Here is a 27,462-nt window from a genome sequence, read left to right as displayed (position 1 = left end):
ACTAAAAAAAAAAAAAAACAATAAAAAAAAATGTCCATTAAATTCTGAAGAGATGTCAGCAATTGGTTTTTAATTTCTCATTGCATTCTAGGGTCTAATCTTCCAGATTACTTCCTCCTCTCTGGTTGAAAATGTGCTCATTAGAACCCAAACTAGCATTCAGGCTTTAGCTAAGGTTTATAAACACTGGTTTCCTCATCCTGCAATGACTTTTTTTGTGGGATTCTTTTGTGCCTCTGTTCTTACAGGAAGGTAAAAACACTGTCATTACTGCTGATCAGAAGAAAAAAAAAAAGCCCAAAGAAAATAAAAACCCTCGTTTCATGCTCTGGGTTATTTGTCTCCTGAGTATGTGACATCTACATAATTAAAGCTTAAACATTGTGCATCATCAGATGGCTGATAGTGGCAACAATTCTCCCCAAATCACTCTTCAGTTTTATATGGCTCATTTCTCTCTACTGTCTGCACCCTTCCATCATTATTTATAACAAATAAAGGCGCGCTGCGGTCTGAACTGCCACACAGGACCAACTGTTTCTCTTTGTGTGAGCTGTTTGGAACACAAGGGGGAAAAAAGTTAAGACTTCAAGCGTCGGTAAGCACACCATCACATGCTGTCAGTGACTGAAATAAATTTCATTTTGATTTCCCCCTGCGGGCCTATGACACGCTGATGATGCACAATGGGTTGCAGAAACTGTCCAATGAATGAGCTTCCTGTCAGTTCCTGAGACTTTATGTTTACAACTCTGGGGTTGTTTGTAATAAGTCAGTGCAGGAGCTTGAAATGGACTAGAACTAAAAGGAAACACCGAATCATTTTTTCTTTGGTTCTGACTGAGGGAAGTGAACTCCAGGCATGAACACAGTCAGGGCGAAATAATGAGCAAATAAAGGACGAGCACTCAAAATAATTCAACCTGATGTGACTCCATCTGTTGGCCTACAGTTGACCTGTAAGAATAAGAACAACACACACAACAAAATGCAGCAGATATAAAAAGTGTTTACAGTTTCTTATCAGACTTTCCATTAATGAGCAGAGAGCATTAAGCTTTTCCTTATCGTCCACATGCTCTGTGAGAGTGTGTGTGGCACATGGAGGCAGAATGGGCATGCGTACACACCAACATTAACAATTCATAATGCACAAAAAACAAGGGTTTAAAACTGTGTAATCTCAGTGTGAAACAGCGAGTCCAGATACAGGCTGCAGCCCTGATAAAAGCTTCCAAAGAGCTCCACTTCATTATCAGTAAAAGTGCACTTTTGCCTGTATTTACTTTCACTTTTCTAACGTTATTATTTCATAAAGTCTAGTGGAGATGATTGATTTCCTGTGCAGCTTGATTCAGAGCTCTGTGGAAGCCTTTGACTCTTCTTTTCATTTCATCTTTTAAAGAAACACATTGGACACACCTCCATTAGGTAATCATTTCCCTTTCCCTCTCCGATAACACGCCGATGTTCCTCCCATACGCCTGCATTAATCAGCATGTTAATAACCTTCCTCTGCCTCCTCACAGCTGAACTCAACCAGATAGCACATTCTCTACAAGGATGAATTATGATGGATTCTCACCACAATACGCACATAAATAAAATCATCATTTGTGTCTTACAATATATGGGGGGCACTGTTTCCTGAGATAAAGAAGTTTATAATGGATGGAGGATAAGGACTGTGTTAAATAAACACTTCCTTTTTTTAAAAAGTCTGACTGCAGTGAAGTCTGACGGGGTAAACTAAACTAAAAGTTTGAAGACTATTTTTATAAACAAGACAAATGTTTGCCCAGATTATTTCAACCACATTTCACACATAAAACCACAGCATGTAGGTCACAGGTGACGCAGGAAGTGAGTCATTTAACTGAGGTGTTTACACCAGGCGGTTCATACATTTATTGTTTGCACTAAGTTGTTTATTTAAGACCTGAACTGAACCCTGAATTTTAAAACCACTTTTCATTTAAGGGTAAAAAAACGAGCTCAGTTTTTTAGTTGTTGAGTGAAATGCTTTCATCATAGGCATGATAAGTGAAACAACAACATGTGAAAAAGTTATTTATCTGTGAGAAGTTGGACTTAGGTTTTGTGGCTTAGTAAAATGTGTAAAAAATAAGTATTTTTTGTAAAATGTTGAGGCTTAAATCTTTGCAGTTCCCAAAAAACGGTATGATTAATGGGGGGCAGCCATGTTTACACAAGGTTATGTCAGACAGCTTTTCAGCTGGCACATCCCATTACTCGTGCTCACAGGCCTGCATCAGATAAGGGCCTGACAGTGACACAGTCCCCTCAGTAATTAGCAGCACAAGAAGGAGCCAAGGATCAATGTGTTTTCCATCGGAGGGATTCTGGCAAAGACGATCAATGAGGGATTCAGAGGGGACGGAGGGGCCAGAGTCACACAAGGTTTCAGATGCAGTGCAAGAGGAAAAAAAAAAATGCAGACCTGATGCAATGATTATTTGCACTTGCTCCATTGATTTCTTGTTACTGCACTAATGTACACTCACGCTCACACTTTGCACATTAAAGAAGCATTACTGGTCCAGCGGCAGAGCCTGAGAGAGCACAGTTAGCTCTCTCTCAGATTATCTGCTTGAAATGCTTAAAGAAAGCTCTGGTGTTCAATTCTGCATCCAAGGCCGTAGTGTAATGGCTGCCTGTTGCACTGTAGCACTCCATGAATGCAGAGTGCTGGGAGAAGTTTATGCTCAATAATTTAGAGTGTAAATCTGCAAGGTTATCTTAAGTCTGTGTGAGCCCTGAAAGTCAGGAAGTGCGAAAGCGGCCGATGTAATGATAAAACCAGCGAGGCGTTTCATTACCACCACGCCACTCGGAGCTTTAATGTCATTGACACTCCGACATCCTTTACAGTATCCTTCTCTGTGGATCCTTGGGGCGGATGCTCCTTATGTCCTCTCGCTGTGTGCTGTTTGCTCCTGGTCGTGAGTAAATAAATGGGTTTTTCTAGGCTCGGCACTTCAAATTGATTTGCTTGCTCAAACACTTTGCTTTTGCTCAGCACTAACTAAATGACTCTGCCGTCATTGATCCATTGACACGGCATGTCATCTCAGATCTACTTGATTTTCTTTTTTTTTTTACACTTCTCTTCAGCATTTCCCTAACGCTCTCCTATCAGACTACAGAACATTCCTAATGATAAAATCCAGTGTGGTTTGACTTGTTGACTTTAAAACTTTGATTGTGGTTCCTTTATTTTGCATGTCTTGGGAGAAACTTTTAACTTTCATCCATTATAACTGTTATCAAAGGATGACAGCGCCATGGTTATAGTCAGCCAGACAGCACTTCTCAAAGAGAGAACAATATTCCTTTGTAACCCTCCTAATACCAGACTCCTCTTCACTTCTCTGCTCTTAAAAAAACTCAGCATTTATTGACAGAATAGGGTAAACTGAAATTTAAACTGTGTGTTAGCCTTATTTGTTTGTTTATTCTGCAGGCTCTGATTTAAGTACATGGACAACAATAAGCTGTTCAGTAATATTATGGAGAGAAGAGTTTGAAGTTGAATTTAGTTGAGTATTTTCCTGTTTGTTAGAACAACTTAAAGCTTTAGAAGAACAGGTTTCTTCTCCAAGTTAAGAATGGAAATGTCACTACCAGTCAAAAGTTTGGACACCTTCTCATTCAATGGTTTTCATTTAATCTGGATTACAACAGTAGTCAAATAGGGCTATCCATTGTGTACTAACCCTACCTCTGAACAACACAACTGATGGTCTCAAACACATTAAGAAGGCAAGTCATTCTACAAATGAACTCTTGACAAGGCTCTTGTTAATTAGAAACCATTCCAGGAGACCACTTCATGAAGCAGACTGAGAGAATACCAAGAGTGTGCAAAGCTGTCATGAAGGAAAAAGGGGGCTACTTCACAGAATCTAAAATATAAAACATATTCTGCTTTGTTTAACACTTTTTTGTTCATTAAAAAAATCCATTGTTCTTTCATAGTTTTGATGCCTTCAGTATTAATCTACAGTGTTTCAAATAATTCAAATAAATACAAACCCTTGAATGAGAAGGTGTTTCCAAACTTATGACTGGTAGTGTACACTTTAAAATTGCCCACTCTTGGTATTCTCTCAGTCTGCTTCATGAAGTGGTCTCCTGGAATGGTTTCTAATTAACATGAGCCTTGTCAAGAGTTCATTTATAGAATGACTTGCCTTCTTAATATGTTTGAGACCATCAGTCGTGTTGTTCAGAGGTAGGGTTAGTACACAATGGATAGCCCTATTTGACTACTGTTGTAATCCAGATTATGGCAAAACCAGATTATTTCATAGTTTTGATGTCTTCAGTATTAACCTAAAATGTCGAACATAATTAAAATAAATAAAAACCCTTGAATGAGAAGGTGCGTCCAAACTTTTGACTGGTAGTGTACGTGAATATTAAAAATTTTGAGTCTTCCAGGTCCTGATAACGCTTTGACTTAATCAAAATGAATAAAAAACAGAGGGTCATTTTCACTAGACCTGGTCATATCAAATGATCTCTGATCCAGAGTTTAAAAAGTGCTCACAGCCTCAGGGGCAGATTTTATAAGACCATAAGAGATTTCAATTAGACAGTACTGAGACAGGTGAAGGACTCAGACACAATCAGCAGACACAGTCTCCTTTTCAAATTTAGAGTGAGAATTAAAGCTGAGGAGCAACTGAAAAAAGGATGTCAGTGTCTGGCGCTCGATCTTCCACTGAAGTCATATTACACAGAAAAAACGCAGGTTCTTTGAAGGAGGATGGCATCTTTTCAAAATAAAGTGACAGACCTTGAGTTTGAAAATGAAACACACTGAGGTCCTACAGTGTGTTTCTTCACCACCAGAAACATGCGATGAAAAGATTAAAACAGATGAAGATTGGATTGTAAATCCTGTGACAAAAGATAATAGTTTGACTTATTGAAATGGCTGTAACATCATGAAGTGATGCTTTTCACTCACTTTATCAACTCTTTGATGCTGCTCTGATTGGTTGAGAGTAAATGTGCATCCAAAAATCCACATGAGACAAAGCAGTGCGAGTACAGCAGTGTGCCTTTTAGCTCTACTTTAGCCAGAGAATCAGATCGGATTATTACCAACTGTCCTTCAGCTGCCCACATGAGCTCGGCTCCCTGACATCCTGTTCATTACCAGCAGCTGTGTTACCGTCGTCCAACCAGAGCAGCTGCTTTGATTGTGCTTCAACCCCCTGCACATCAATCCACTTAACACAAACTCACAGGGTGCTTTATTTCTTTTTCTTGGAGTAAGACGAGACACTGAAGTGAATACTGAGTGACAGTGAGTCCAGAGAGGCAGCACAGAGTTCACAAGACACACTCTGAAGGTTTGGACTCGGAGCCTGACCCGTTCACCTGGTCACCAGGTGGAGCTAAAATGCTGTGCATCGCAAGTGCAAGCTCCCTCTGCATTAAACAGGAGCACGGCACACGCAAGAAAATACATTCCCTTCAACCAAGGTCAAGCTCCAACATCATTAATTATCACTTTATTATCTATACCAGCAGGTCTCAATAGAGCCGTGCTGCAGCTCAGATGATGTGTTGAAAACGAGGAGCGTCTCACACTGACTGAGAATTAGATCCGTTTGAAAAAAAAATAAAAGGAGCCATCTGATCTCAGAGAGTTTTTGTCCGGTGTTTCAACATCATCTATGGAAAATGGGTATTAATGTTGACCTCACTATAAGTGTTCTTTTGATGCCGATTATCAGCCTTGACTTGTTGGTGGTGAGCAGCTTGACAGATATCTCCATGAAAGGAATTTATCTAATCTAATAACGCATTACTTTAACACAAACAAAACAGAAGTATGAGGGGTCACTTACAATTATTTCAAGCCTTTGTGAATAAAAATATCTGTTTATGAGTCTTAAAAAAACATGATGAAATGATACCTACAAAAATAAGAAACACTATTCAACAAAAGATACAGGTCCACTACAATAGAACAAAAAAACACAGTGAGGAGGGCTGTTTAAAAACGTCTACATTCTGATTCATGTTCAATCATTAAAGATTCATATTTACAACACTATAGAGAGCTATAGGGTCACTATTTTATTTGAGATCATCAATATTTTTGGAGCCAGAGGTGATGCTAAATTTCTTGTTTTATGACGAATGGTTAAAAACCAAATAAGATGAATATAGACGACTATTTAAAAATATTGTCATTTTCAGTGGAATAAGAAAACAAAGAATTTGATAAGGTTGTCACAATACCAGGATTTTGAACTTGGATGTGATACCAGTAGAAATCAAATAATATGGATGCCTGTTTTAGTCCACAGCAACAAAAATAGAAAGAAAGAAAGGTACTTTATTAATCCCTAGGGGGGAAATTCAATTTTTTCACTCGTGCTATTTTTGGACATGCTACACATACAGATTTTTTGGTATATACATACAATGCACACACATGCAGTGAACATGCTTAGGGAGAGATGTCAGAGTGAGGATGCTGCCATCAACCAGCACACCCCGAGCAGTTGGGAGTTTGGTGCCTTGCTCAAGGGCACCTCAGCAGTGCCCATGCAAGTGAACCAGCACCTCTCCAGCCACCAGTCCACTTGCCAAACTTCGTCCATACTGGGACTCGAACCAGCAACCCTTCGGTTCCCAAGCCAAGTCCCTATGGACTGAGCTGCTGCCGCCCCAAATAGAAAACTAGAATGGTTACGTTTGCTATTGTAGATTTCTTGCCTGCACTTAGAGCTGCTACACGAACAGTCACTGAACACAGAACAACATTTGATGAAGTGTTTCACATAATGAAAGGCAAAATAAATCAGATTCTTCCTGAAATGATAAAGCTATCTGTCTTCTCTGCTCTTAGTAACAGCAATGTAAAGTGTGTGTTGCATTGTAATACACATTATAATCAACAGGTAACGTTGGATCTTCCGTGTGACTCACCTATGAAGTTGAGGTAGCCTTCTCCACCCAAGCCGTGTGTGAGCAGGCGCATCATCTTGTGCAGCTGAATGCCGCGGTCGATGATGGATGTCATGGGAACCAGTGAGCTCATGTTGGTGTACATCTCTTTGTCCATCAACCAGAAGGCCAGAGTTTTGTCCCCGACCAGAGCCTGGAGAGAGAGCGTTTGATTTCTATCATCCACACAGAGATCAATTAAATGCTTTTCACACAATGAAGTCAAATTCAGTAGAAGTTAGCTTACCTGATCATGACTTTCTGCGTAGGCTATGCAATTCTCTCCATAGCGCCTGTTGGTCAGTGTGTGGACTATATTGCCCATGTCCCAGTCTTCATCCTTTAACTCCTTCAGGATCTACACATTGACAGAGAGGGCTTATTGAAAAAGGGTTTGATAGATGTGTAGCTGAGAGATCCAGTTGACTCTGACTGATGTCTAAAGCTCACTATTTCAGCTCTGGCAGTCTTTCCACCTTTCTTAAGTTTTCTCTGGGTTACACTTCTTTCTCAGATCAATCTCTGTTTTGACATCTCTATATCCGCACTGTGAGTTATGTCTACCTTTGAATGGCGGTAATGGACTTTTTAATAACTTCACTACAGCCCATGGGTAGTAAGGCATCAGCTCTCCCCACCTGAGATGGGCAAGGTCAGAGCCTCTCATCCAAACGGAGGGGTTCAACAATAAATCCAGGCGTGGAATCAATGCCCTGCCACTGGCCTGCCTACATGCACACTTCCTGCCAAAAGGAGTCATTTCCAGAGGTCAGAACCAGACGGGGGGCCACAGAAACATGCTTCTCGAGCACATCTGCCCACACAGTGCTGCTATACGGTCACTAAAAGTGATCCTAAACACTCAGTTACACAAGGGCAGAGCAAAGATAACCACAAAGCACAGAGGGTGTTTAACAAACCAGAGAGATGCTAGAAAGCCACAGCATATCAATATCATCCAAAGTGGGAAAAAGAGAGTTTATGCCCTCTAAGAACCCTTGGTGATAGACATGCTGCCGTCTGATTGGTGGGGGAGTTGGCGAGCTCATCTCAGTGACAGGCTGCAGTCTGCTCGATGGAATTGGCTGTGACAGCTGATTGACATGTCAGGAAACCTTTATATTACTCTACAGACCCATAATCCTCCGAGTAAAGAGAGTAAATTGTGCCGATCAATACGTCTGAGATGAACTGGCTGGTCCACCTAAATAGAGGCAATCCCGCTCTATATATCACCACCTGTTCACATTCACTCTCCCTCACCTTAGCCTTGTGTGGCCGTATTAGTCATTGCCAAAGCCTCCAGAAAAACACCGTGAGGAACCGTTCATCTGCATGTACACGTATAAATTCTCAGACCTCTCACTCTGACTGAGCTCAGTGTGTTTTCTCAGATCCTAAAGCCGAGCCGGGGAGAGCTTTTCTTTGGTTTTAGCGCAGCATAATATCAATACAGTCCCCTGATGCTGAGGAGCTTATGTATTGACTGGTATCATCTCTTAAATCACTTTTAAGTCATGAGTCAACAAGCTGGCTCTGACATGGATTGTTTGTTGCTTGCTTATAATAATAATAGCAGTTGCCTGCTTTAATCTTGCTCTAGGTTTTAAAGCATCTAATTTAAAGCTTCACACAATGCTTTAATAGATATGTATGTGCGTTTGTTGACTTTATACATTCCTGAGATCTTCAGTTTTTAACTCTTTAACGGTCTTTGAAGTATCAAGTTGCATGTTGCATATTATGTTTAGTTTAAAAAATACTAAATTTACTAGATTAATACTAGTCTGTATAAAGGTGTCCCAATCAGCCCCCCTCCCCCCATTAGTACTATTGCTATTATTACTGTTATTGTTATCATTATTATAATTATTTAGTATTTAGTTATAATATTTTTATTGATCTATTTTTAATTTTTCAAACTAATTACTATAATTTTATATATTATATATTATACTATATTACTCTTATTATTATTACTATTAGTAGTAGTAGTAGTAGTATTATATCTCTTTATTTGTATTTACTTAATTTCTTACTTGCCCACTGAACTATTTTCCCCTTTTTTTATAACTTTTATTTATTTAAATCGTATTTGATGGTAATAATAATAATGATAATAATAATAAGAATAATAATAATAATATTATCATTATTATTATTATTATTGTTATTATTATTACTATTATTATTATTATTATTATTATTATTTGTGATCATTGTTTTTATTATTGTTATTATTATTATTATTATCATTATTATTATTATTATTATTATTATTAGTAGTAGTAGTAGTAGTATTTATATATATATTTTTTTAATTATATTTTCTTTCTTTGTATGTATAAATCTATTATTAATATTATTAATAGATTAATTTATTTTATTAATGTTTGGTCTCTATTAATTATTAATTTAGCTAAAAAAAAATAGATTTGAAGCTCAGGTACATTAACACAATATGTCTATAAAAATAAATATTAGAGGAAAGCAAGTTAAGTTTCTTAATAAAAAAAATAGAACAAATGTGTTAAATTTTGTGCATGTGTTTCTGTTTATAAATGACACATTGAGCGGCGCCTGTTTGGCTTTGCGGTTGAATTGTGTACCACACATACAGACGAGGCTGCACAGGGGTCCAGTAGTTAGCGCTGTTGCCTCCCAGCAAGAAGGTCCCTGGTTTTTAATCTCTGTGCATGCTCAGGTTCTCTCTGGGTACTCTGGCTTCCTCCCACAATCTAAAAACATGCTCATCAGGTTGTTTGGTGTCTCTAAACGGCCCATAGGGATGAGTGTGTGTGTGAGCGGTTGTTTGTCTCTACATGTTTGCCCTGTGATGGACTGGCGACCTGTCCAGGGTGTACCCTGCCTCTCGCCCAATGACAGCTATGATAGGCTCCAGCCCCCTGTGACCTCAGACAGGATCAGCTGTAAAAGATAATGGATGGATGTGCAGAGGCTGTAGTCCTCCAAGATTTTATTGCAACCTGTGGCCTTTGCAGCATGTCATTCCCCACTCTCATCCCTGTTTCCTGCTCTATCGCTGTCCTGTCTCTCTTGATGAAGGCATAAAAAGCCTCAAAAAGGAAAATATATATACTTCACATATATTTGACAATGCAGAACACTTCTGGCTGTAAATAGTTAATAAACAGCATGACAGGAAGGTCAATAAAAGTCCTCTGAAGACCTCCAGTGGATTATATGTGAAGGTTGGAAAACTGATTAAAAACCATCAGGGAGAACATCAGGCACACTCAGAAGCATGCACATAATGACAAGTGTGAAAACATTAACATAATGAACACTTACTACATGATGTTTCAGAGCAGATACATCACAGAGACCAGAAATGAAAAGCAGCAGTAGAGAGGGTGAGTTGCATGCTAGACAAAACTACAGAATAGAAGGTAATAAATGCACTGAGCAGTAACGCAAAGTTTAAATATGAATTTCTCTCCTGCAGCTAAAATGCAAGACCAGCTGAAAATAAATAAATCCTCTAAATGCTGCCTCCTTTTTTTCTCCACCAGCTCCAATCTAAGAGCTAAACAACTGAATGTGCAGGAAATACCCCAGAGATCATCCCAGCCGCCTCCACATCCACGTACAATCAGACACTTTACACTTCCTTATGAATCATTACAATTCAATTCAACCGCAAAAGTGGTCCGGGAGCAATTAATCTGGGAGTGGGACTGTCTGAGCACAGACAGGAGCGACTAGGTTGACGACTTCCCCACCGCCAGCTCACCCACATCAGCCCCGACCAGCCGAGCTTCCTGGCACCACTGACACTCCACTTCATCAATGATAATGAGCAGTGCACAAATCTTACTTTACAAGCCGGCTGTCAGGAGCCAACCAGAGTGCCCAGATTAATTAGGCAGAGCCAGAAATAAAATTTAAGAAAAAAAAAAAAACCTAGCAGTGCTGGATGAGGTCACTTCGCTGCTGCTGACATGCTGAGACTGATTCAAGGGCCTCTCCTCCAGCCTCAGACGCAGAGATGTGTTCAGGGTGAAGCTCTTGTTCTACATTCGGTGGCTGCCTGAGCGTCCTGTCTCCCCCTGCTTTAGCAAACACAACCCATTGGAGCTGTTTGGTGTTGCTATGGGGACATCCTCTCTTCACGCATACAGGGCTGCCTGCAGAGACGAAGGTGTGCAACACAGAAGCCCTATGGATCAAGCTAGTGCCTCCTTATCTTTACATTTTCACAGTTTAGGAAATGAGTGAACTTTCAGCCCACGCAGGAGTCTCTCTGCTGGAGGCTTCACTCGGCTGAACAGCGCTCCTCAGCTAACCTCACAGTTTGCTTATAAAAAAAAAAAAAAACTTAACTGAAGAAACTTGCACCGTCTGAGTCCTGCTCCGCCTGTCAACACCATGCGAGCGAGGCCCCACAGTGTAATTGGCTAATAAAGCAAAGCAGGATAAAGCTCTAATGCTGCCATTAAAGGAGGCGAGAGGAGGGTGACACTCTGAGACCGAGGGGTCAAAGAGAGTGGGCGCCCTTTAAAGGCCGGCCGTGGAGCCGCTCACATGTTTACATAAACAAGCTGGAATCCATCACCGCTTGCCTTTAGCCTGAATTTTTATTTAGTCATATTAATTGAAAGTGTTTCCAGTGTGATGGACGGAACAAAGTATGTGGCCCAGAAATGGATTTTTCCCAGAGACTAATGAGAAGGGAGCTGTGCCCACTGATATTTTCATTCAATTAAAATAAATGGAGGAACAGAAACAAAAAAAACGGGACAATTGACACCGAGGTCATTTGAGTTGAGGAGCTAAGAGAAGCAGAGGGATGCCGGAGAATTCTGTGCATCGCTTTCTCTTATCCAAGCTGCGACCAGCGAGCCCTCTACCTCCTCCGCCTCTAATTGTTTCAATTACATCTCAATCTATTGTAGCTGGAGGGAAGGGTGCTTGTTAAATTAGAGGGCTTTTGTAACATTATCCATTAGGAGTGACAGCATTTTATGGTTATAATCAGATCGAATCATCCAAACTTGTGCTGTGCGCCTTATCTGGTCCTCTCATTAGGATATCTTAATTTTTCACAGCCTGTTGGTCCTAACAGCCTTCTGCAGCCAGTAAATGAGTCATATCAATCAGTCATGCTGAGGATGAAACGCAGCGTGAGGCCCCGCTGGAGAGACTCATTCGAGCACACATGTGAATCTATAAATAAGCTCACAGCCCCGTTGCTCCATCTCTTTGTCTCTCCATCCTTCTGTTCTTCCAGCCTGCCTGTCTCTCTCTCTCTGTCTGTCTGTCCTCCTGAACGCCTGCCCTCCCGGCTCTGAGTCTCCTTCCCGGCAGCACACACCTCACTGGAGGCTCCACTTCAGTCCATTCAAATCCCTCCCTAATTGACACTCTGAGAGAAGAGGCGAGGCTAGCCCTGAGTGCACTTCACTGACTATACCACAGCGTGTTCATATGAATGCTTCCCTGCACAGAAACACAAGAATCCTGCTGCTCGCTTGCTTCTGCCCCTCAGCTTTACCATTCACATGGCATCGAGACTCCTCGGGGGAAGCAACAAATCTAATTGAAAAAATGCAACCAGTAGGAGTATCTAAACGAGTATTGCATTGCAAGCAATATTGTTTGCAAAGTAAAAGCAGCAACAACGTCTCCAGAGGCGTCACGAGGATAATCCTGTGAAAACTCTGCTCACCGTGGAGGCTGCGTCTCAGCGGTGCAGCGCTGCCTGCTGCACAGCTATTGCAAGCATCAGCGAGGAAGGTCAAGTCTGGGACTATCTCTCTCTTTCCCCCCTCTATCTCTCTACTCCTCTCCTCTCCTCTCTCCATCCTCGCCGCTGTGTTAAACCCACTGCTGTGAGAGACAGACTTGATTAACGATGCATAGACTTCCCCCATCGAGAAACACAAGAAACTGTAGAGCAGCAGGACGCGTGGGGCGTGAGGTCACACACTCCGGTTTGCTTTTGCACCAAAATATGAGTAAATAGAACTTTGAGTGTGGGCTAGTGGATAAAAAGACACAGTGTTTCATGAATCTTACAACAGATAACCCTCCTCAGGTATTCTGCAAACAGTGTTTTTCCTCAAATATCAAACAAGAAAGACCTCTTCTTGTTCCAAATAAAAACACACGGACACATGCACGGACAGGACAGAGCGGGAAACAATCCACATTGATCCGCCAGCCAACCCAAACAGACTGACACATCCCCAGAGACAGCCTGCTGCCTGTCTGCCTTCACACAAATGTACTCTCCAAAGCAATATTTACTGATTTCACAAACTACACTCACATAATGAAGACGAACAGGTGGATTTCTCTTATTAAAACATGCTTTGTAGAAAGCACCAAGAGGACTGAGCGAATAATTCATCAGTTATGTGCTGATGATCTCAAGAAGAGAAAATAAAGGCAAGTTGTTCAGAAGAGGGATGAGCTGAAAAAGGCTTTTTGCTGCATAATTATCAAAGAATAAATGGAATAAACTCAATATCTAAAAACCTTGTAGAAATTGCTACACACACTCCTTGTGCTGATCTGTTTGCCATAATACAATGATGGACTTGGACACCCGATGGCCGCCCAGTTACAAACAATGTTTTCCCATTGTGGACCATTAAGTACTCTCACAGTGGCCGTTTGGGCTGGAGTGCTGAGCTAAAGGGTGCTTCAACACTTGTTGTGGAAGGACGGAGGATATTTAACGCCCAGAATTTCCCATCCAGCCTGAAGCAGCACTGGACCGTTAAATATCACCGGATGATGTTGTTGATTAAAGTCAGAATCTTTGGAGTGGTTTGGAATACTTTATTTGATTTTTTTTTGTAAAGCTGCTGTTTGTGTTGTCATGAAGGCTGCCAAATGAGTCATTGTTCAAATTTGCAATTAATCTCTTCTAAATGTTTTACATGTTTTTGTTACTCTTATCAACATGGGAGTGGACAGTGTCAGTATCCAGGCTTTTGAATCGTCAACAAAATGATGCTGCAATCATTAGCACTGTGCTCATTTTCCCTCATTGTATTGGTCAAGGTTAGAGTGTTTCTCATATGTTAAGTGCCATTATTAAACTGGAATTTAGCTATGTCATGAGTCTATGTTTAGTTGAGTTTTTCCATGTGTTTCATGCCTTGGTTTCTCCTGTGTTTATTCTGTATTAGTTATTCTTTGTGTCCCTTGTGTGTTTTGTGATCTTAGTCTTGTCTTGTGTTCTCTGTTTTGAAGTTCTGATCCCTGTGTTTCCAGTTTAGTTACTTCCTGCCCTTGTGTGTTTCCCTCCTTTTTGATTACCCTGATTAGTTTCACCTGTGTCCTGTTTTCCACACCTGTGTTAATTACTCTGTGTATTTAGTTCCTATGTTTCCCCTGTCCCTGGTTGGATCATCGTACATCTTTCTTGTGTTCAGTGTGTATGTCTTCCCTGTGTTCTCTCTGGCTGTTTCCGAAATCGCCTACTATACTAGCAGTACGTACTGATATGTCCAAAATTCAGTATGTAGTAAGTAGTATGTGAACAACAGCAAAATCTGCAGTATGCCAAAACCCCCCGGATGTCTACTGATTCGGGAAAATATCTCAGTATGCATCGGACCAGTCTGCCTCGCGTACTGTTTCCCATAATGCACAGCGCTCGTTCTGCTTTTTCTTTTTCCTCATTTTTTGACGAGAGGAAATCCGTTTTTGGGTGCTGTGAAAGTTATCAAATTACATATAAACCACTTCCTAACTTTTTAAATCATAAATGGATGCTAAATAAGCTTTTTATTTATCGGCTTCGCCGTTGTTTACTTCCGCTTTCTGAAACCGGAAATCCAGCGAAGTCTGGCTCAGCATGCTGCATGACAGATCGGACAGAACAGTCATACTACATACTAAATTCAAACGCAGTATGTAGTAGGCAATACCTACTGCCTACTACATTAGTAAGTAGTATGTAGCAGGCTGTTTCGGAAACAGCCTCTGTGTTTCTTTTCTTGTGTTCCCTATGTTTTATTGGGATGTTAATTGAACATTTTAGTAAGTTTGTTTGTACCTTTTGTTCTTTTTTATTAAATCTTTAATTTGCTGCAAATGGGTTCTCCACCAGTATTAATTTTGGCGGCTATTTTAGATTTAGTTTTAGTCTTTAGGCTAAAATACCTGTTAGTTTTAGTCACATTTCAGTCTTTTCAGCCCTTTATAGCTTTAGTCTAGCTTTGGTCGACGGAAACTCAAAACATTTTAGTCTTTGATTTTTGCTGAAACATCTTCACTCTTTAAATATTTAATGAAGTCGATCAGATATTGGTAACAGGATTGTTCCAAGTGTTAAAATCATCAACATTTCACTCCTTTAACACTTTTGCTTGTGTAATATCTTAAGTTAAATAATTCAGCCTGTCCCCACAAAAAAAAATCAAAGAAAACATTCCTGATGTGACCACTGTCACAGTCTCATTTTCGTCCTGAAAAAATGAGTCGTTGACGAACATTTATCGTCATAATTCCCCTTAACTTAGTTAACACTGTTCTCCACCTCAGTTTTTCCCCCATCTTGACATAATGATCCAACCAGGGACAGGGGAAACAGAGGAACTAAATACACAGAGTAATTAACACAGGTGTGAACACAGGACACAGGTGAAACTAATCAGGGTAATCCAAAAAAGGAGGGAAACACACAAGGGCAGAAAGTAACTAAACTAGAAACGCAGAGATCAGAACTACAAAACAGACAACAAAAGGCAAGACTAAGAAACACAAGAAAGTACAACAGGAGACATGGATCACAAAACACACACAAGGGACACAAAGAATAACTAATACAGAATAAACACAGGAGAAACCAAGGCATGAAACACATGGAAAACCGAGCTAAACATAGACTCATGATGACACTCTATACACTTTTATTTATTTTAAAGCAGTAAGACGCTTTTGTTAAATGTTGCATCTGTAGTTAACCAACGCCACATTAAACTGGCTTCTGAGTATTACAGCAATCAACATGCCTCTCCTCACAGCTGTGTACTGAGCTAAGTTATTTTAAGCATCTGCTTTTTCACAAATTAATACAAAATGAAAACAGAAGAAAAGATGCTTAAAGTAACATTAGCTTAAAGAGTAAATATGCTCACTCATGGCTCTAAGCTTTCCTGCAAGTCATAAATGAGACATTTGAGAAGGACAATTAAAAGTGACTTAACATTATCTTCATCCTGAAAACACACAGTAGATATAAAAGTATTTATAAAGCAGCAGCTAACCTCACTACTATAACAGTGTTCCTTTAGTGCAGTCCCTGCCTGTAGAGGCTGCTCTGTGTTTTACTCCACTTCAGTTTTCATGATGATTTAATGTTAGGAAGTTTACACACCAGCTACGTTTTGATGGTGATGGCCAAAAAAACATGGAAATCCCTTAAAGTCTGACAGCAGGCCAAGAAAGTGCTTTACCTAACAGAGCAGTCACAGATAAAAGTAAAGTCTTCAACAACAAGACTTTCTGCTCCACAGTACAAACAAAACATTTTCACATCCTGTTTCCAGCCAGAACAATTTGACTTCAACTTTTCAAAGTCTCACTCTAGATTTTTATAGAACTCGTCAAAACTCACTTTTACCAGCAGAGTTTGGTTTAACTGAAGATACATATGCAGCAACTACAGATGCATTAAATATGACTCAACCTGCATACAGGGCGATACAATGTGAATCTGCCATGTGAAGAAATGATGCCATAGAGTTCATCAAATTAATATAACACCTTTCACAAAGGGCCTTTTCACATCCTGTGTGAGTGTCCTCGGTCTGTTTCATATTTATAGTTCAGTACATCTTTAACACACCTGGCTCACAGGATTAAATATGCTCAAGATTAACAAGAGCTGTTAAGTGGAATATGAAAAACGACTGTATGTGCTTAACTCTCTTTCAGCAGCAGGTTAGCTCACACGTGAGCAGCAGAAGGCAATTTCTATATTATGAATAATAAAATATTAATCAACCTTTTGTAGAGAGCTCTTCATCAGACGGCTACAGCGTCAGTTATCGTCTTTGCATGAGAGGAGTTTTTAGTTAGAGGGCCATGGAAAAAAAACTTGCAGTACTTTGTTCAACACTCGCCAGGCTAGGATCTGTAGATTGATCCTGAGGTGGGGGATGCCAAGGGACTGGCAGACGCCTCCACGGTTGCACTGTGTCACCACTTCAGGTGAGCTATAAGGTAGATGTACTTCCTGTGTACTTTAGAGCAGTGGTTCTCAAAGTGGGGTCCTGGTCCGCGAACCATAGCGTGGGGGTTCGTGAAATAGTTAGAATACATTTCTAATAAATTATAAAATTGTGTTGTGTCATTAAAAACAGCATATACACCATTGTTATGATACCATTTAGTGGCTCTAAGGGATCTGTCAGTCTTGCTACTGTTAATTTTCTGAAAGCGTTTAAGATCAATTACTTGAAAAGTATAAATGCTGTCATGATGAGTCCACAAGGAATGAAATGACCCTCTGTTTTAAAGTATACAAGTGGTATTTACTTGATTCAAATTTAAGTGTTATCTGTTATCTATCACTATGGTACAGGTCTGGAGTATTTACATTGATAAGTTTTACAATACAAATAGTTCCAAGGGCATCTAAGAGTGCAAATGGGAGTAAGCATGTGCTTAATCTATGTTACAATTATGAGGGGGTCCTTGGACAATTTTCTCACCTGGAAGGAGTCCCTGGCTCCAAAAAGTTTGAGAACCCCTGCTTTAGAGAAGTATTAAGAAATATTTAACTCCTCTGTAGAGATCCACGGCACACATACAACAGTGTAGGAGTAACACAAATTAAAACACAGTGTCAGATTATTGGGTTGGTCACATTTCGAGATAAATGTATAGATAATCTGATCTTAAACGGATCCGTTTTACAGACGCAGACCTTTTATAACATCTCATTTTAATTCCAAAATCGCATCCAAACACAGCTGCTCTACAGATGCACTCACGTGGTACACATGCATGTCCGTCTATCGATACGATCAGTTAATCTTCCAATCATTAACACACATATAATCACTTATATCCTTTAAACACAAATACATTTTTACTTCATTGTGTCTTTAAAATGTGTCAGAGTGGAGGCTCATAACACTGTCTGTGTTTCTGATCTACAACTTTTCAAGTTGTCCGACTGGTTGGGATGAATCGACGGAGCTCTGAGTTCAATCAGAAAATAAACTCTTCTTTGACACCACATAAAGCCTCCTGAAGGACAGACACTGAGACTGAATGGCTGAGTGACTGCAGCTCATTCAAAATCCGCACTGAGGAACAAAAAACACACACAAAAGTTTCAGCTTGGATCAGTGACGAGCTGACCTTCATGTTAACATTATTAAAGCCGGTCTTTCTTTTACTTTTATTTTCAATAACAAATATGTCTCTTCCATCAATTATTCATAGAAGAGATAGATAATGACCTTGCCATTTGCACAGCAGGTAGGATTAAGGAGGAGAAGAAGAAAAAATAAATTAGCACAGGTTTACAAAAAGCAAAAAAAAAGACCTTCTTGAGTTTAATGAAAACCCTCAGAGCTCCGGGTGAAAATACAACTCAAGTACAGTCTTTGAACAGGGAGACACTTCAGACTGCTTTCAGCTGAAAAAAAATCATCTGACCTCTTTACATCTGTCCGTGTGTCTTATAATGAGAAGCTCCTTGTACATTTAGGGATATATTGATTGTTATCATTGTCATTATGTTTCTGTGAAATGTGCTGTAAGCCAGGGACTCCACTCTGCTTGTGACCCCTAAAATAACTGAGACTGGTGAGCCCACTGTCCCTCAGTGTGGTTAAACATTGCTCACTGCCTCACACACACAATAACAGGCTCACATCACCCCCATTCTATTCCCCTTACATTGGCTGCCAATCAAATTCAGAATACAGTTTAAGATCCTCAAATTAACATCTGACCTGCTCCACCCTTACATCCCCAGTAGAACCCCTCAGATCCTCAGACCAGGGTCTGCTTGCTGTGCCTCGTGTGAGGCTAAAAACTAAAGGTGACCGTGCCTTTGAGTATGTGGCTCCAACTCTGTGGAACAATCTTCCGCCCCAAGTGCGCCATGCTATTTCCACTGAGACTTTTAAAAAGCAGCTTAAGACTCATTTGTTTACTATGGATTTTAATTTGTTATTTTGTCTGCTTCAATATTGTCTTATTTATTGCACATTGTTTTTTCGATATTGATTCTCTGTGAAGCACTGTGTGACTATAGTCTGTGAAAGATGCTATACTAAATAAAGTTTACTTACTTACTTACTATGCTGATACAAACCTCAGATATTGTTTTGTTTGTGTGAAGAGGAGTGTTTGGGCTTAAGCAGAAGCTGGGATTCATGGAGGATCTTCTTATCGAAGTCCAGACTGCCTACACTGATCCTTTTTGCGCTCCCCACCTGTGCTCACTTTGCAAGGTTTCAGGATCAACAGAGGCTTCCTGCAATGCCTCTCGAGTTACGTCCTGCAGATAACCTCTGTCAAACATCCTGAAGAAGTTGTTCTATAAACCAGTCATCACAATGCTATTGTTCCAGGTCCGACAACACTCAAACTTGTCAAAGATGCAGTCAATCCCATAACATGAGCTGAGATATTCATGTACCTGAAATGTCTCTACTGACTGTTGAGATCCCAGATCTTGACGGACAGGAAGTCACGTGTCATCAGGTATCAACCACCGTGACAGAACTTTACGTCAAAGGCATTGGATGCATTATTTGGCATCTCACACACACACTTTTGGATCCACTACTTTAAGCTGCTTTCAAAATCTCATATGCAACGTGCATTAAAGTAACATTTCCTACTGCAGACCTCACAGTTTCACAGGAGCAGTTATCCTAATAAACTCAAAGTAAGCACTTTAAGGCCACCATACTTTTTTTGACTCAGTAATAATATGTCTGTGTACTGCTGAATTTCAGTGGTCCATTATTAATGTTTGTACTATCCCCCCTTGTTTCATTTGCTCTCAGACAGAATAACACTTCCTTGTATATTAAGGTTGTATATCGAGGCACAACATTGTGCAGGTTCCTGGAGGAAAATACCGGGCGGGTTCCTTCTGTCGCTATGTTTCTACAGAAGTTTCACACTAGAAAGCCTCTTAAAAGGCTCAAAAGCTTAGCAACAGGCTCAGCTGTAATGTAGCACAAGAGTGTTTAATGCCTCCTAACATGCCCTGTCACTCCCTTTGTCTTTCATCCCTTTTCTGAAGGCAAACGCTCTCGGTTTGCTCTCTGCTGTGTCTGTGGCTCATAGAGGAGTTTCTTAGTGAGTTAAGGCCCACAGTGTCTTTAAAAAGTGTGCAGAAAAAGAAACCCGGAGAGGGGCAGAGGGAGCTCAACAGATAAAAAACAAGTAAATCATCTTACCTGAATCCACTTGTCAGGAATGGCCATAGCTAGTCGGTAATCGAAACCGAGCCCTCCCTCCTCCACTCCTCTGCAGAGAGCCGGCATCCCTGACACATCCTGCAGAGAAGTCACACTATTTCATATCACAATTTCATTGTGTGTGCACAGCTTTCTGTCCCAGTAGTCGGCCAAGATCACATCAACACCACAACAAAAGACCCTCCACCACAGGCTACAAAAGAGTGACACCCCATTTCTTTTTTGCATTAGTTCTTAATTGCACCAATGAATACGTAAGTAAGCTGTGCCTCACTAAAAAGTGCTTTTAATTAATAATAGCCACGGGCAGTGTCATTGCAAAGGGAGAGGATGCTGAAGGTGTATGTGCTCGAGCGTGTTTTTTACCTCTGCAACCGTGATGCAGTCCGGATAAAGGGTATGCACAATGTGATTGGCAAGCATCAGGTAAACCAAAGAGTCTTCATCCACCTGTAGGCCAAAGTACTCACTGTAGTCCCCCGAGAAGCCCGTGCCTGAGGAGGGAACACCCACACAGTCAACAACACTCATCATGTTTTCCTCCCAAACTTTTAGAATCACTCATTTCAAGTGTTTAAGGCAAGGCCGAGACGGTTTAACTCCATATCTTTGTCCTATTTGAGACAGAGCTGAATAAAAAAGACACTTGTGTTTTCAATGGCTCATTCTAAGGCGCATTCATGTTAAAAACTACACATCTGTCATTGAGTTGTTAATCAATCATAAGAACACAGGCTGGACGGACTGATGACAACTTAAAGTTGCAGCTTTTATCATTGTACAATATCTAAGATTCAGTAAAACATAGTAAACAAACACATAATGAGACAGCTGCTGACTTAATGGGTTCTCTTAAAAACTCCCTGTGTGAAGTTTTGTTTATTGTTAATGTTTTTAGGACACTTTTAGGACCTTCATTTGACCAACTGAGTGTTTTTTCCAATATAAAATTCTTGAACGTTCTATGCTTTAAAATTTTATTTTGTGAGTGTTATCCTTTCTTACAGTTACCCAGAGAAGATCACGCACATTTTACAAAGTAAAGCACGCCATTTGCAGCCAATAAACCTTCACAAATAAGATAAAAGCAAAATCATGTAATGCTCACAGCTCCACTAACAGCATAGCTGAGCAAATTGCTCCTTGGTGCTCCAGTGCTTCTTGCATGGCTCTTATTTCGGTTATATGGATGTATTTGGCCCAAAGTATCTCCTTCCTATGATATAATTACACAACAGCATATTTTGAGGCCTTTCAAGGAAAGATCATGTGGGAAATATTTTTTTTCACATGCCTTGCTTTTTAACGCAGGGGTTCCCAAAGTGTGGGTCGGGGCCCCCTGGGGGGGGGTCACGAGACACAAATGGGGGGTCGTGAGATGTCCTCCAGATTTTTTTTTCCCTAAGTTATCTAAAAATATTTATTATTATTTATTTTTGTTTACTTACCTTGTTTTCTTAGGTTTATCTTCCTTTTTGTTTGTACTGTCAATTATGATTATTCCTTTATTATCATTTTTATGTTTGTTAGAGCCATAGAGTTATTTGAGTGTATGTGCCTTTAATTGTCATGCTACAGGTAATTGGTGCTGCTAAATGGGAGCAACTGAGCATGTGCGATGCAATGTGTGCTTTCATCTGAGCAGGACAAGAAGCAACATATTTTCTAACCGTAGCTTTGTTGGTTTTTTATAGTTTTGTTGCTTTTGTGGAAATATAAGTTAATATTTGTTTGTCTTTTTTTTTTTTATAAATTCTCGGTTTGTTTAATTTTATACGGCATCCATTTCATTTTTTAGTAAACCTATTTTACAACGCACGAGTCAGAAAGATCAAGTCCTGCAGAAGTGGCAAAAGAAGGTTTTTTCTGAAAGTTGCCACTACCATGTTTGTATTTTTTGTATTTATTTATTTTTTCTTCTCTTTGTTGGTTTTGTGTAACTTATATATAACTTGTTAACTTGTGGTGAACAAAGAAATACTGGAAAAATGCAATAAAAAAAGTTAAATGACAAAAATTATCTAAAAATAGTACATTTTACCCATTTATAGTAAAAAATATCAACAAAAATAGAAGCTAAACTGGAAATAAAACCTTGAAAATAGAAAATGTAATGAGTTTTCTGCCTTTCTTTTTGCCAGATGACTCCTAAGTTTAGGGTTAGTGAACAGTTAATTATCAAAAGCATCAGTAGCAGCAGTTTAATTCATAACAGCACGGGAAACACAGCCACAGGCTCATATAGGTAAGCTAAATTTCTGCAGACCAGCTTAATAAAGCCACATTAAATCACTTTAAGGGACAGTGGGGGTCACAAGTCTTTGGCACCAATTTTGGGGCTGAAAAGTTTGGGAACCCCTGTTCTAATGTTTCCATGTTAGGAAAAGCTACAGCTGCATCCTGTTTCTGAGCTGTGGGTTTTCATCCAGAAGAAATTTGATTTGTCTCATCACTTTAAAATACAAACACTCTCTAAGCACACTTACCGAGGCCGTGGTGGTGGTACAGCATCGAGGTAACACCATCGAATCTGAAGCCGTCAAAGCGATACTCCTCCATCCACCAGCGCAGGTTAGACAGAAGGAACCGCATCACTTCCCAGCTAGAAAAAATACACACACACACACACACACACACACACACACACACACACACACACACACACACACACACACACATGCGCGCAAACACACATATTCAAGGTCAGATAAACAAAAGCTGTGAATAATTCACACATCTCATCACGCACTTTATGCACCAGAGATTAATTTTCACTGCTACAGGACATTCACATATTGATAAGCAGAGCTCCATTATGTTGGAGATGGAGTGTCAGTGACAGGACGGTGTTTTCATTAACTACACCGTAGAGGGGATTCTGTCTTTCACGTATCCAGTTATCAGGGCGACTCAGCGGCTTACAGTGCACTGCAAAGTTTTCTTATTTCCATCAGACCACGTGCATGACCAGTGGGCAGCGTTTAGTGTAGCCAAGCCCTCCCTGAGTATTTGAACTGATAGGATTTCATGCTACACTCGGGTAAACAAACACCATGCAGGGGAATGTAGCTCCCTCTCCTCAGGACCAGATAAATCATTTGCTTCTTCTTGCTTTGGCTCACATCCTCAGCAAAAGACAGGTTCTGAGTTTCATAAGAAAACAACAAACTCTGAAACCATAAAAGAATATCTCATGGCTGTTTTGTTGCCGTACTACAAATCATGCTAATGCTCCGTGTGTCTGTTGGTTGGATTCGTTGGAGGAGGTGGATTCCATAAATGGCCCCCGTCCACGTTCCTGACTGCACGATGGAAGAGTCATCGTGGATCTAAACAGCCACTCAAGGCAAAGTACTCTAACGCACCTCACCTCTTCCCGTTCAGGGCTGTGTTGCCATGGAAACGTCAGTTAAAACTCAAGGTTTGGTTGTGTCTGTGAGGTGAGCACCAAATGGAACATGGTACACAGAGATGCCATGTTTGAAAGAGGAAGGAGACACATTCATGAGCATGATTCATTGTGAAGCTGCTGCTTCAGTCTGCTTACACTCACAGCTCTGATCGTCTCTGCACACTCTGACCCAGCTCTGAACACAATGCAGTTTCTAGTAGTCCTCTATATGGATGTATCAACATGGTAATAATATGGTCTCTGTTTTTATGACATTCATGTATCTATCGTTTACTTATCAATCAATCAGACTTTATTTATGAAGCGCTTTTCATACCATGAAATTGTAACACAAAGTGCTGTACATAAAAACAACTTAAAATATAATAATAAGACTTAAAAAAATAAAAGATGTATATAAAAATAAAAAGAACCCCTCATCCTAATCGCAACCCCAGCTCCGACCCCAACCCCACAATAAGAAAACAATATATGCAACAACAATAATTAAAAATAAATAAGAAGGAAAAATAAATAAGAAGTTGCTGAATGAACTGAGAGAACGCTCTCATGATATCTTAATGAGGAAACACTGGAGGTAAAATGAGATGTTTAAACTCAACACAGAAAATTAAACTCATCAAAATAAAATTCATTCCTAAGATAATAAAACACTAAAGTATTAAACCATTAAAAGCAAATAAAATGCTATACTTAAAATAAATGAAATAAATAAATAAAAATAATAATAATAATAAAGTGACACAAATTTGAACTAGGTAATAAATAAATAAAGTAAGGTGAAATAAAACCTGTTAAAAGCAAGACTAAAAAGGTAGGTCTTTAGGTTGAGCTTTTAAAAATGTATTGCATCATGCAATGTATTGGAAACTTCAAAGAAAATCTCCAACCTGGAGAACTTTGTATCACTAATGAAACTCTGGGGTTTGTTAATGTAACGGTGGCAAACACAGCAGGTCCCACCCTCCTAACAGGCGCTGACCTCTGTTGTTGAATAATGACGCCAATGCAAATGTGCAAGAAACTCCTGTTCCCCAAGTGTCCACTCCTGGCTGGCTGCCAAAGCCGGAAATACCGATCAGGAATGAAGACTTAAACATACATTTGCACAATTAGGGTACTGTTAAGTTCTCTGACAGGTGTGCTAAAAGCCTGCCTTAGATACAACTCTTTTCTTGTTTCTAGGTTGACTGAAGTTAGCTTGAGTCAGCATTTCCAACATGACGTCTGCCATCATAGGCAAGGCAAGGCAAGGCAGCTTTATTTGTATAGCGCATTTCATACAGGAGGGCAACTCAATGTGCTTTACATTAAAATATTAAAAGCATTGGAGACATTCAGACAAGCATAAAAGAACACAATTAAAATGACAAATATAATAAAACAGAAAAGAAAAGGAAAATTAGAAATATATTAAAAATTACATTAAATTTTTAATTCAAAGTGGGTTAAAATAATCTAAGATAGGAAGGCAGTGGCAAATAAAAAGGTCTTAGTCTTTGATTTAAAAGAGGTGAGAGTTGGAGCAGACCTACAGTTTTCAGGGAGTGTGTTCCAGATTTGTGGTGCATAATGACTAAACGCTGCTTCACCATGTTTCGTTCGGACTCTAGGGACTGAAAGCAGACCAGTACCTGATGATCTCAGAGATCGAGGTGGTTCATACAGTAGTAGCAGATCAGCAATGTATTTTGGGCCTAAACCATTCAGTGCTTTATAAACCATCAGCAGGATTTTAAAGTCTATTCTCTGACCGACAGGAAGCCAGTGTAGAGATCTAAGAACTGGAGTGATGTGGTCTACTTTTTTGGTCCTTGTTAGGACTCGAGCAGCAGCATTCTGTATGAGCTGCAGCCGTCTGATGGACTTTTTAGGGAGTCCTGTAAAGACCCCGTTACAGTAGTCTAGTCTGCTAAAGATAAATGCATGGACCAGTTTTTCTGCATCCTGCTGAGACATAAGTCCTTTAATCCTTGATATATTCTTAAGGTGATAGTAGGCGGACTTTGTAATTGTCTTAATGTGGCTGCTGAAATTAAGGTCTGAGTCTAAGATTACACCAAGGTTTCTGGCTTGGTTTGAACATTTCATCATTGCAGATTGGAGCTGAGCAGTAACCTTTAACCTTTCTTCCTTGGCTCCAAAAACAATCATTTCAGTTTTTTCTTTGTTTAACTGAAGAAAGTTCTGGCTTGTTCAGTCATTGATGCGTTCAATGCATTTATTCAATGAATCATAGGGATTCAAAATGTCTCTCCATACATTATCTAAAGATATGTTGTATACAGCCTGTGCCTCCAGATAGTCAAAGTCCTGCATCCAAACAGCACTGTGTCTCATGAGCTGGACCCTTCATGGTTATAACTATACTGAGATTATAACAATATTTTGATACTGTGACCAAGTGTTGGAGTTACTTTTATTTATATTGTTTTTAAAAATCCATTTGTAAAGAGGTTAAAGAACAATAAAGACAACTAACTCCACTTCCTCTTTAAATGTATTAAAGAACAGACATGAAAAATGTATCTATGTTTATATTTGAATAGTATACAGGGCAATTGTGCGTGCAGGATACAATGGAAAAATACAACACAGTAAGTGCACCAAGATGGTGAAGTCTTACTTGCATGGTCTTGGGCTCATGGGAAATTTTGTTCCTCACATGTACTAAAAACAGAAACATTTAAATATTTACCATCCCTGTCGAAAGAAAACAAGCGAACCAGAAGAGTTTCACTCTGAGGCAAAGTCCTCGCAGACGTGCATAATTAAAATGTACTTTTGGAACCTAAGTGTAGAGTTCTCCTCTCCCTTCAGCTCCTCATATCTACAATAGTGCTTTGAAAACCTGCTGCAGACCCTGAAATATAAAAGTTAGACACAGAATTTCATTTGGGTTTTTCTTTCTCAGTTTTGACACCACACTGAGGGGCAGTTCAACATTTTTTGCTTGAATGATGCAATTTCATCATGTCAAGAAGTTGTTGGAGCAGTGAGGAGTTCATGCTTCAACAACACTTCTGTAAAATCTCAAAATACAGAAATCCATCCAAACACTCCACTCCTCTTGTTCTCAATACCTTTTCTTTAAATCATATCATTGATTCAAGCTCTGAATGCTCCAACACTAAATGCTGAGGATTAAATCCTCCATGGCAGAAGAATAAATCCCAGATTTTTTTTTTTTTGAGGCCAAGTAAGCCATGACACAAAATACATTTAAATGCGTTGCCGCCCGTGCTCCATTCCTCAGGGATGACCAACCTCAGCTCTGTTTGACAGGTGTGAAGCTGCATGTTACATCGGCGCTTCCTCCTTCCCCTGAGGAACAGCACAAGGGAGTCTGGTATGATCCGATATAGCAGCCTGGCTGGGTGGTCACGCAGACCCTGTGATAAATAGATTAGGTCCTCCACTCCACTGCGCAGAGCCAACAAAGGCTCAGACACAATGTATCCTCACGGGATGGAGATAATAGCCAGTGAGAGCCAGAGGCCCGAGATGAAACCGTACTGCCACATTAAGACCCACAATGCCATTCATCATCAGGTCCAATTACAGTGGGAAAGTAGATCTCTATACTCGATGCAATGCACCGCTTATCTATGCAGTTCAATGAAG

The 27,462-nt window shown here is 39.9% G+C and overlaps 1 protein-coding gene across 2 annotated transcripts in view; it reads right to left on the bottom strand.

The window, feature by feature from the left end:
- Positions 1-27,462, bottom strand: part of gbe1b (glucan (1,4-alpha-), branching enzyme 1b) — a 104,762-nt gene that overhangs the window by 36,883 nt on the left and 40,417 nt on the right. For both annotated transcript variants that reach the window (XM_034700931.1, XM_034700932.1), the window contains exons 8-12: positions 22,913-23,028; positions 20,793-20,920; positions 20,406-20,504; positions 7,241-7,351; positions 6,976-7,147 (exon numbers count right to left, since the gene is read on the bottom strand). In XM_034700931.1, coding sequence (XP_034556822.1) covers positions 6,976-7,147; positions 7,241-7,351; positions 20,406-20,504; positions 20,793-20,920; positions 22,913-23,028 — 626 coding nt within the window. The remainder of the gene's footprint in view (positions 1-6,975; positions 7,148-7,240; positions 7,352-20,405; positions 20,505-20,792; positions 20,921-22,912; positions 23,029-27,462) is intronic.

Source organism: Notolabrus celidotus, chromosome 14, assembly GCF_009762535.1.
Source record: "Notolabrus celidotus isolate fNotCel1 chromosome 14, fNotCel1.pri, whole genome shotgun sequence".
Taxonomy (NCBI): domain Eukaryota; kingdom Metazoa; phylum Chordata; class Actinopteri; order Labriformes; family Labridae; genus Notolabrus; species Notolabrus celidotus.
Note: the sequence above shows the minus strand (reverse complement) of the source record. Positions and strands in the feature narration are given on the sequence as shown.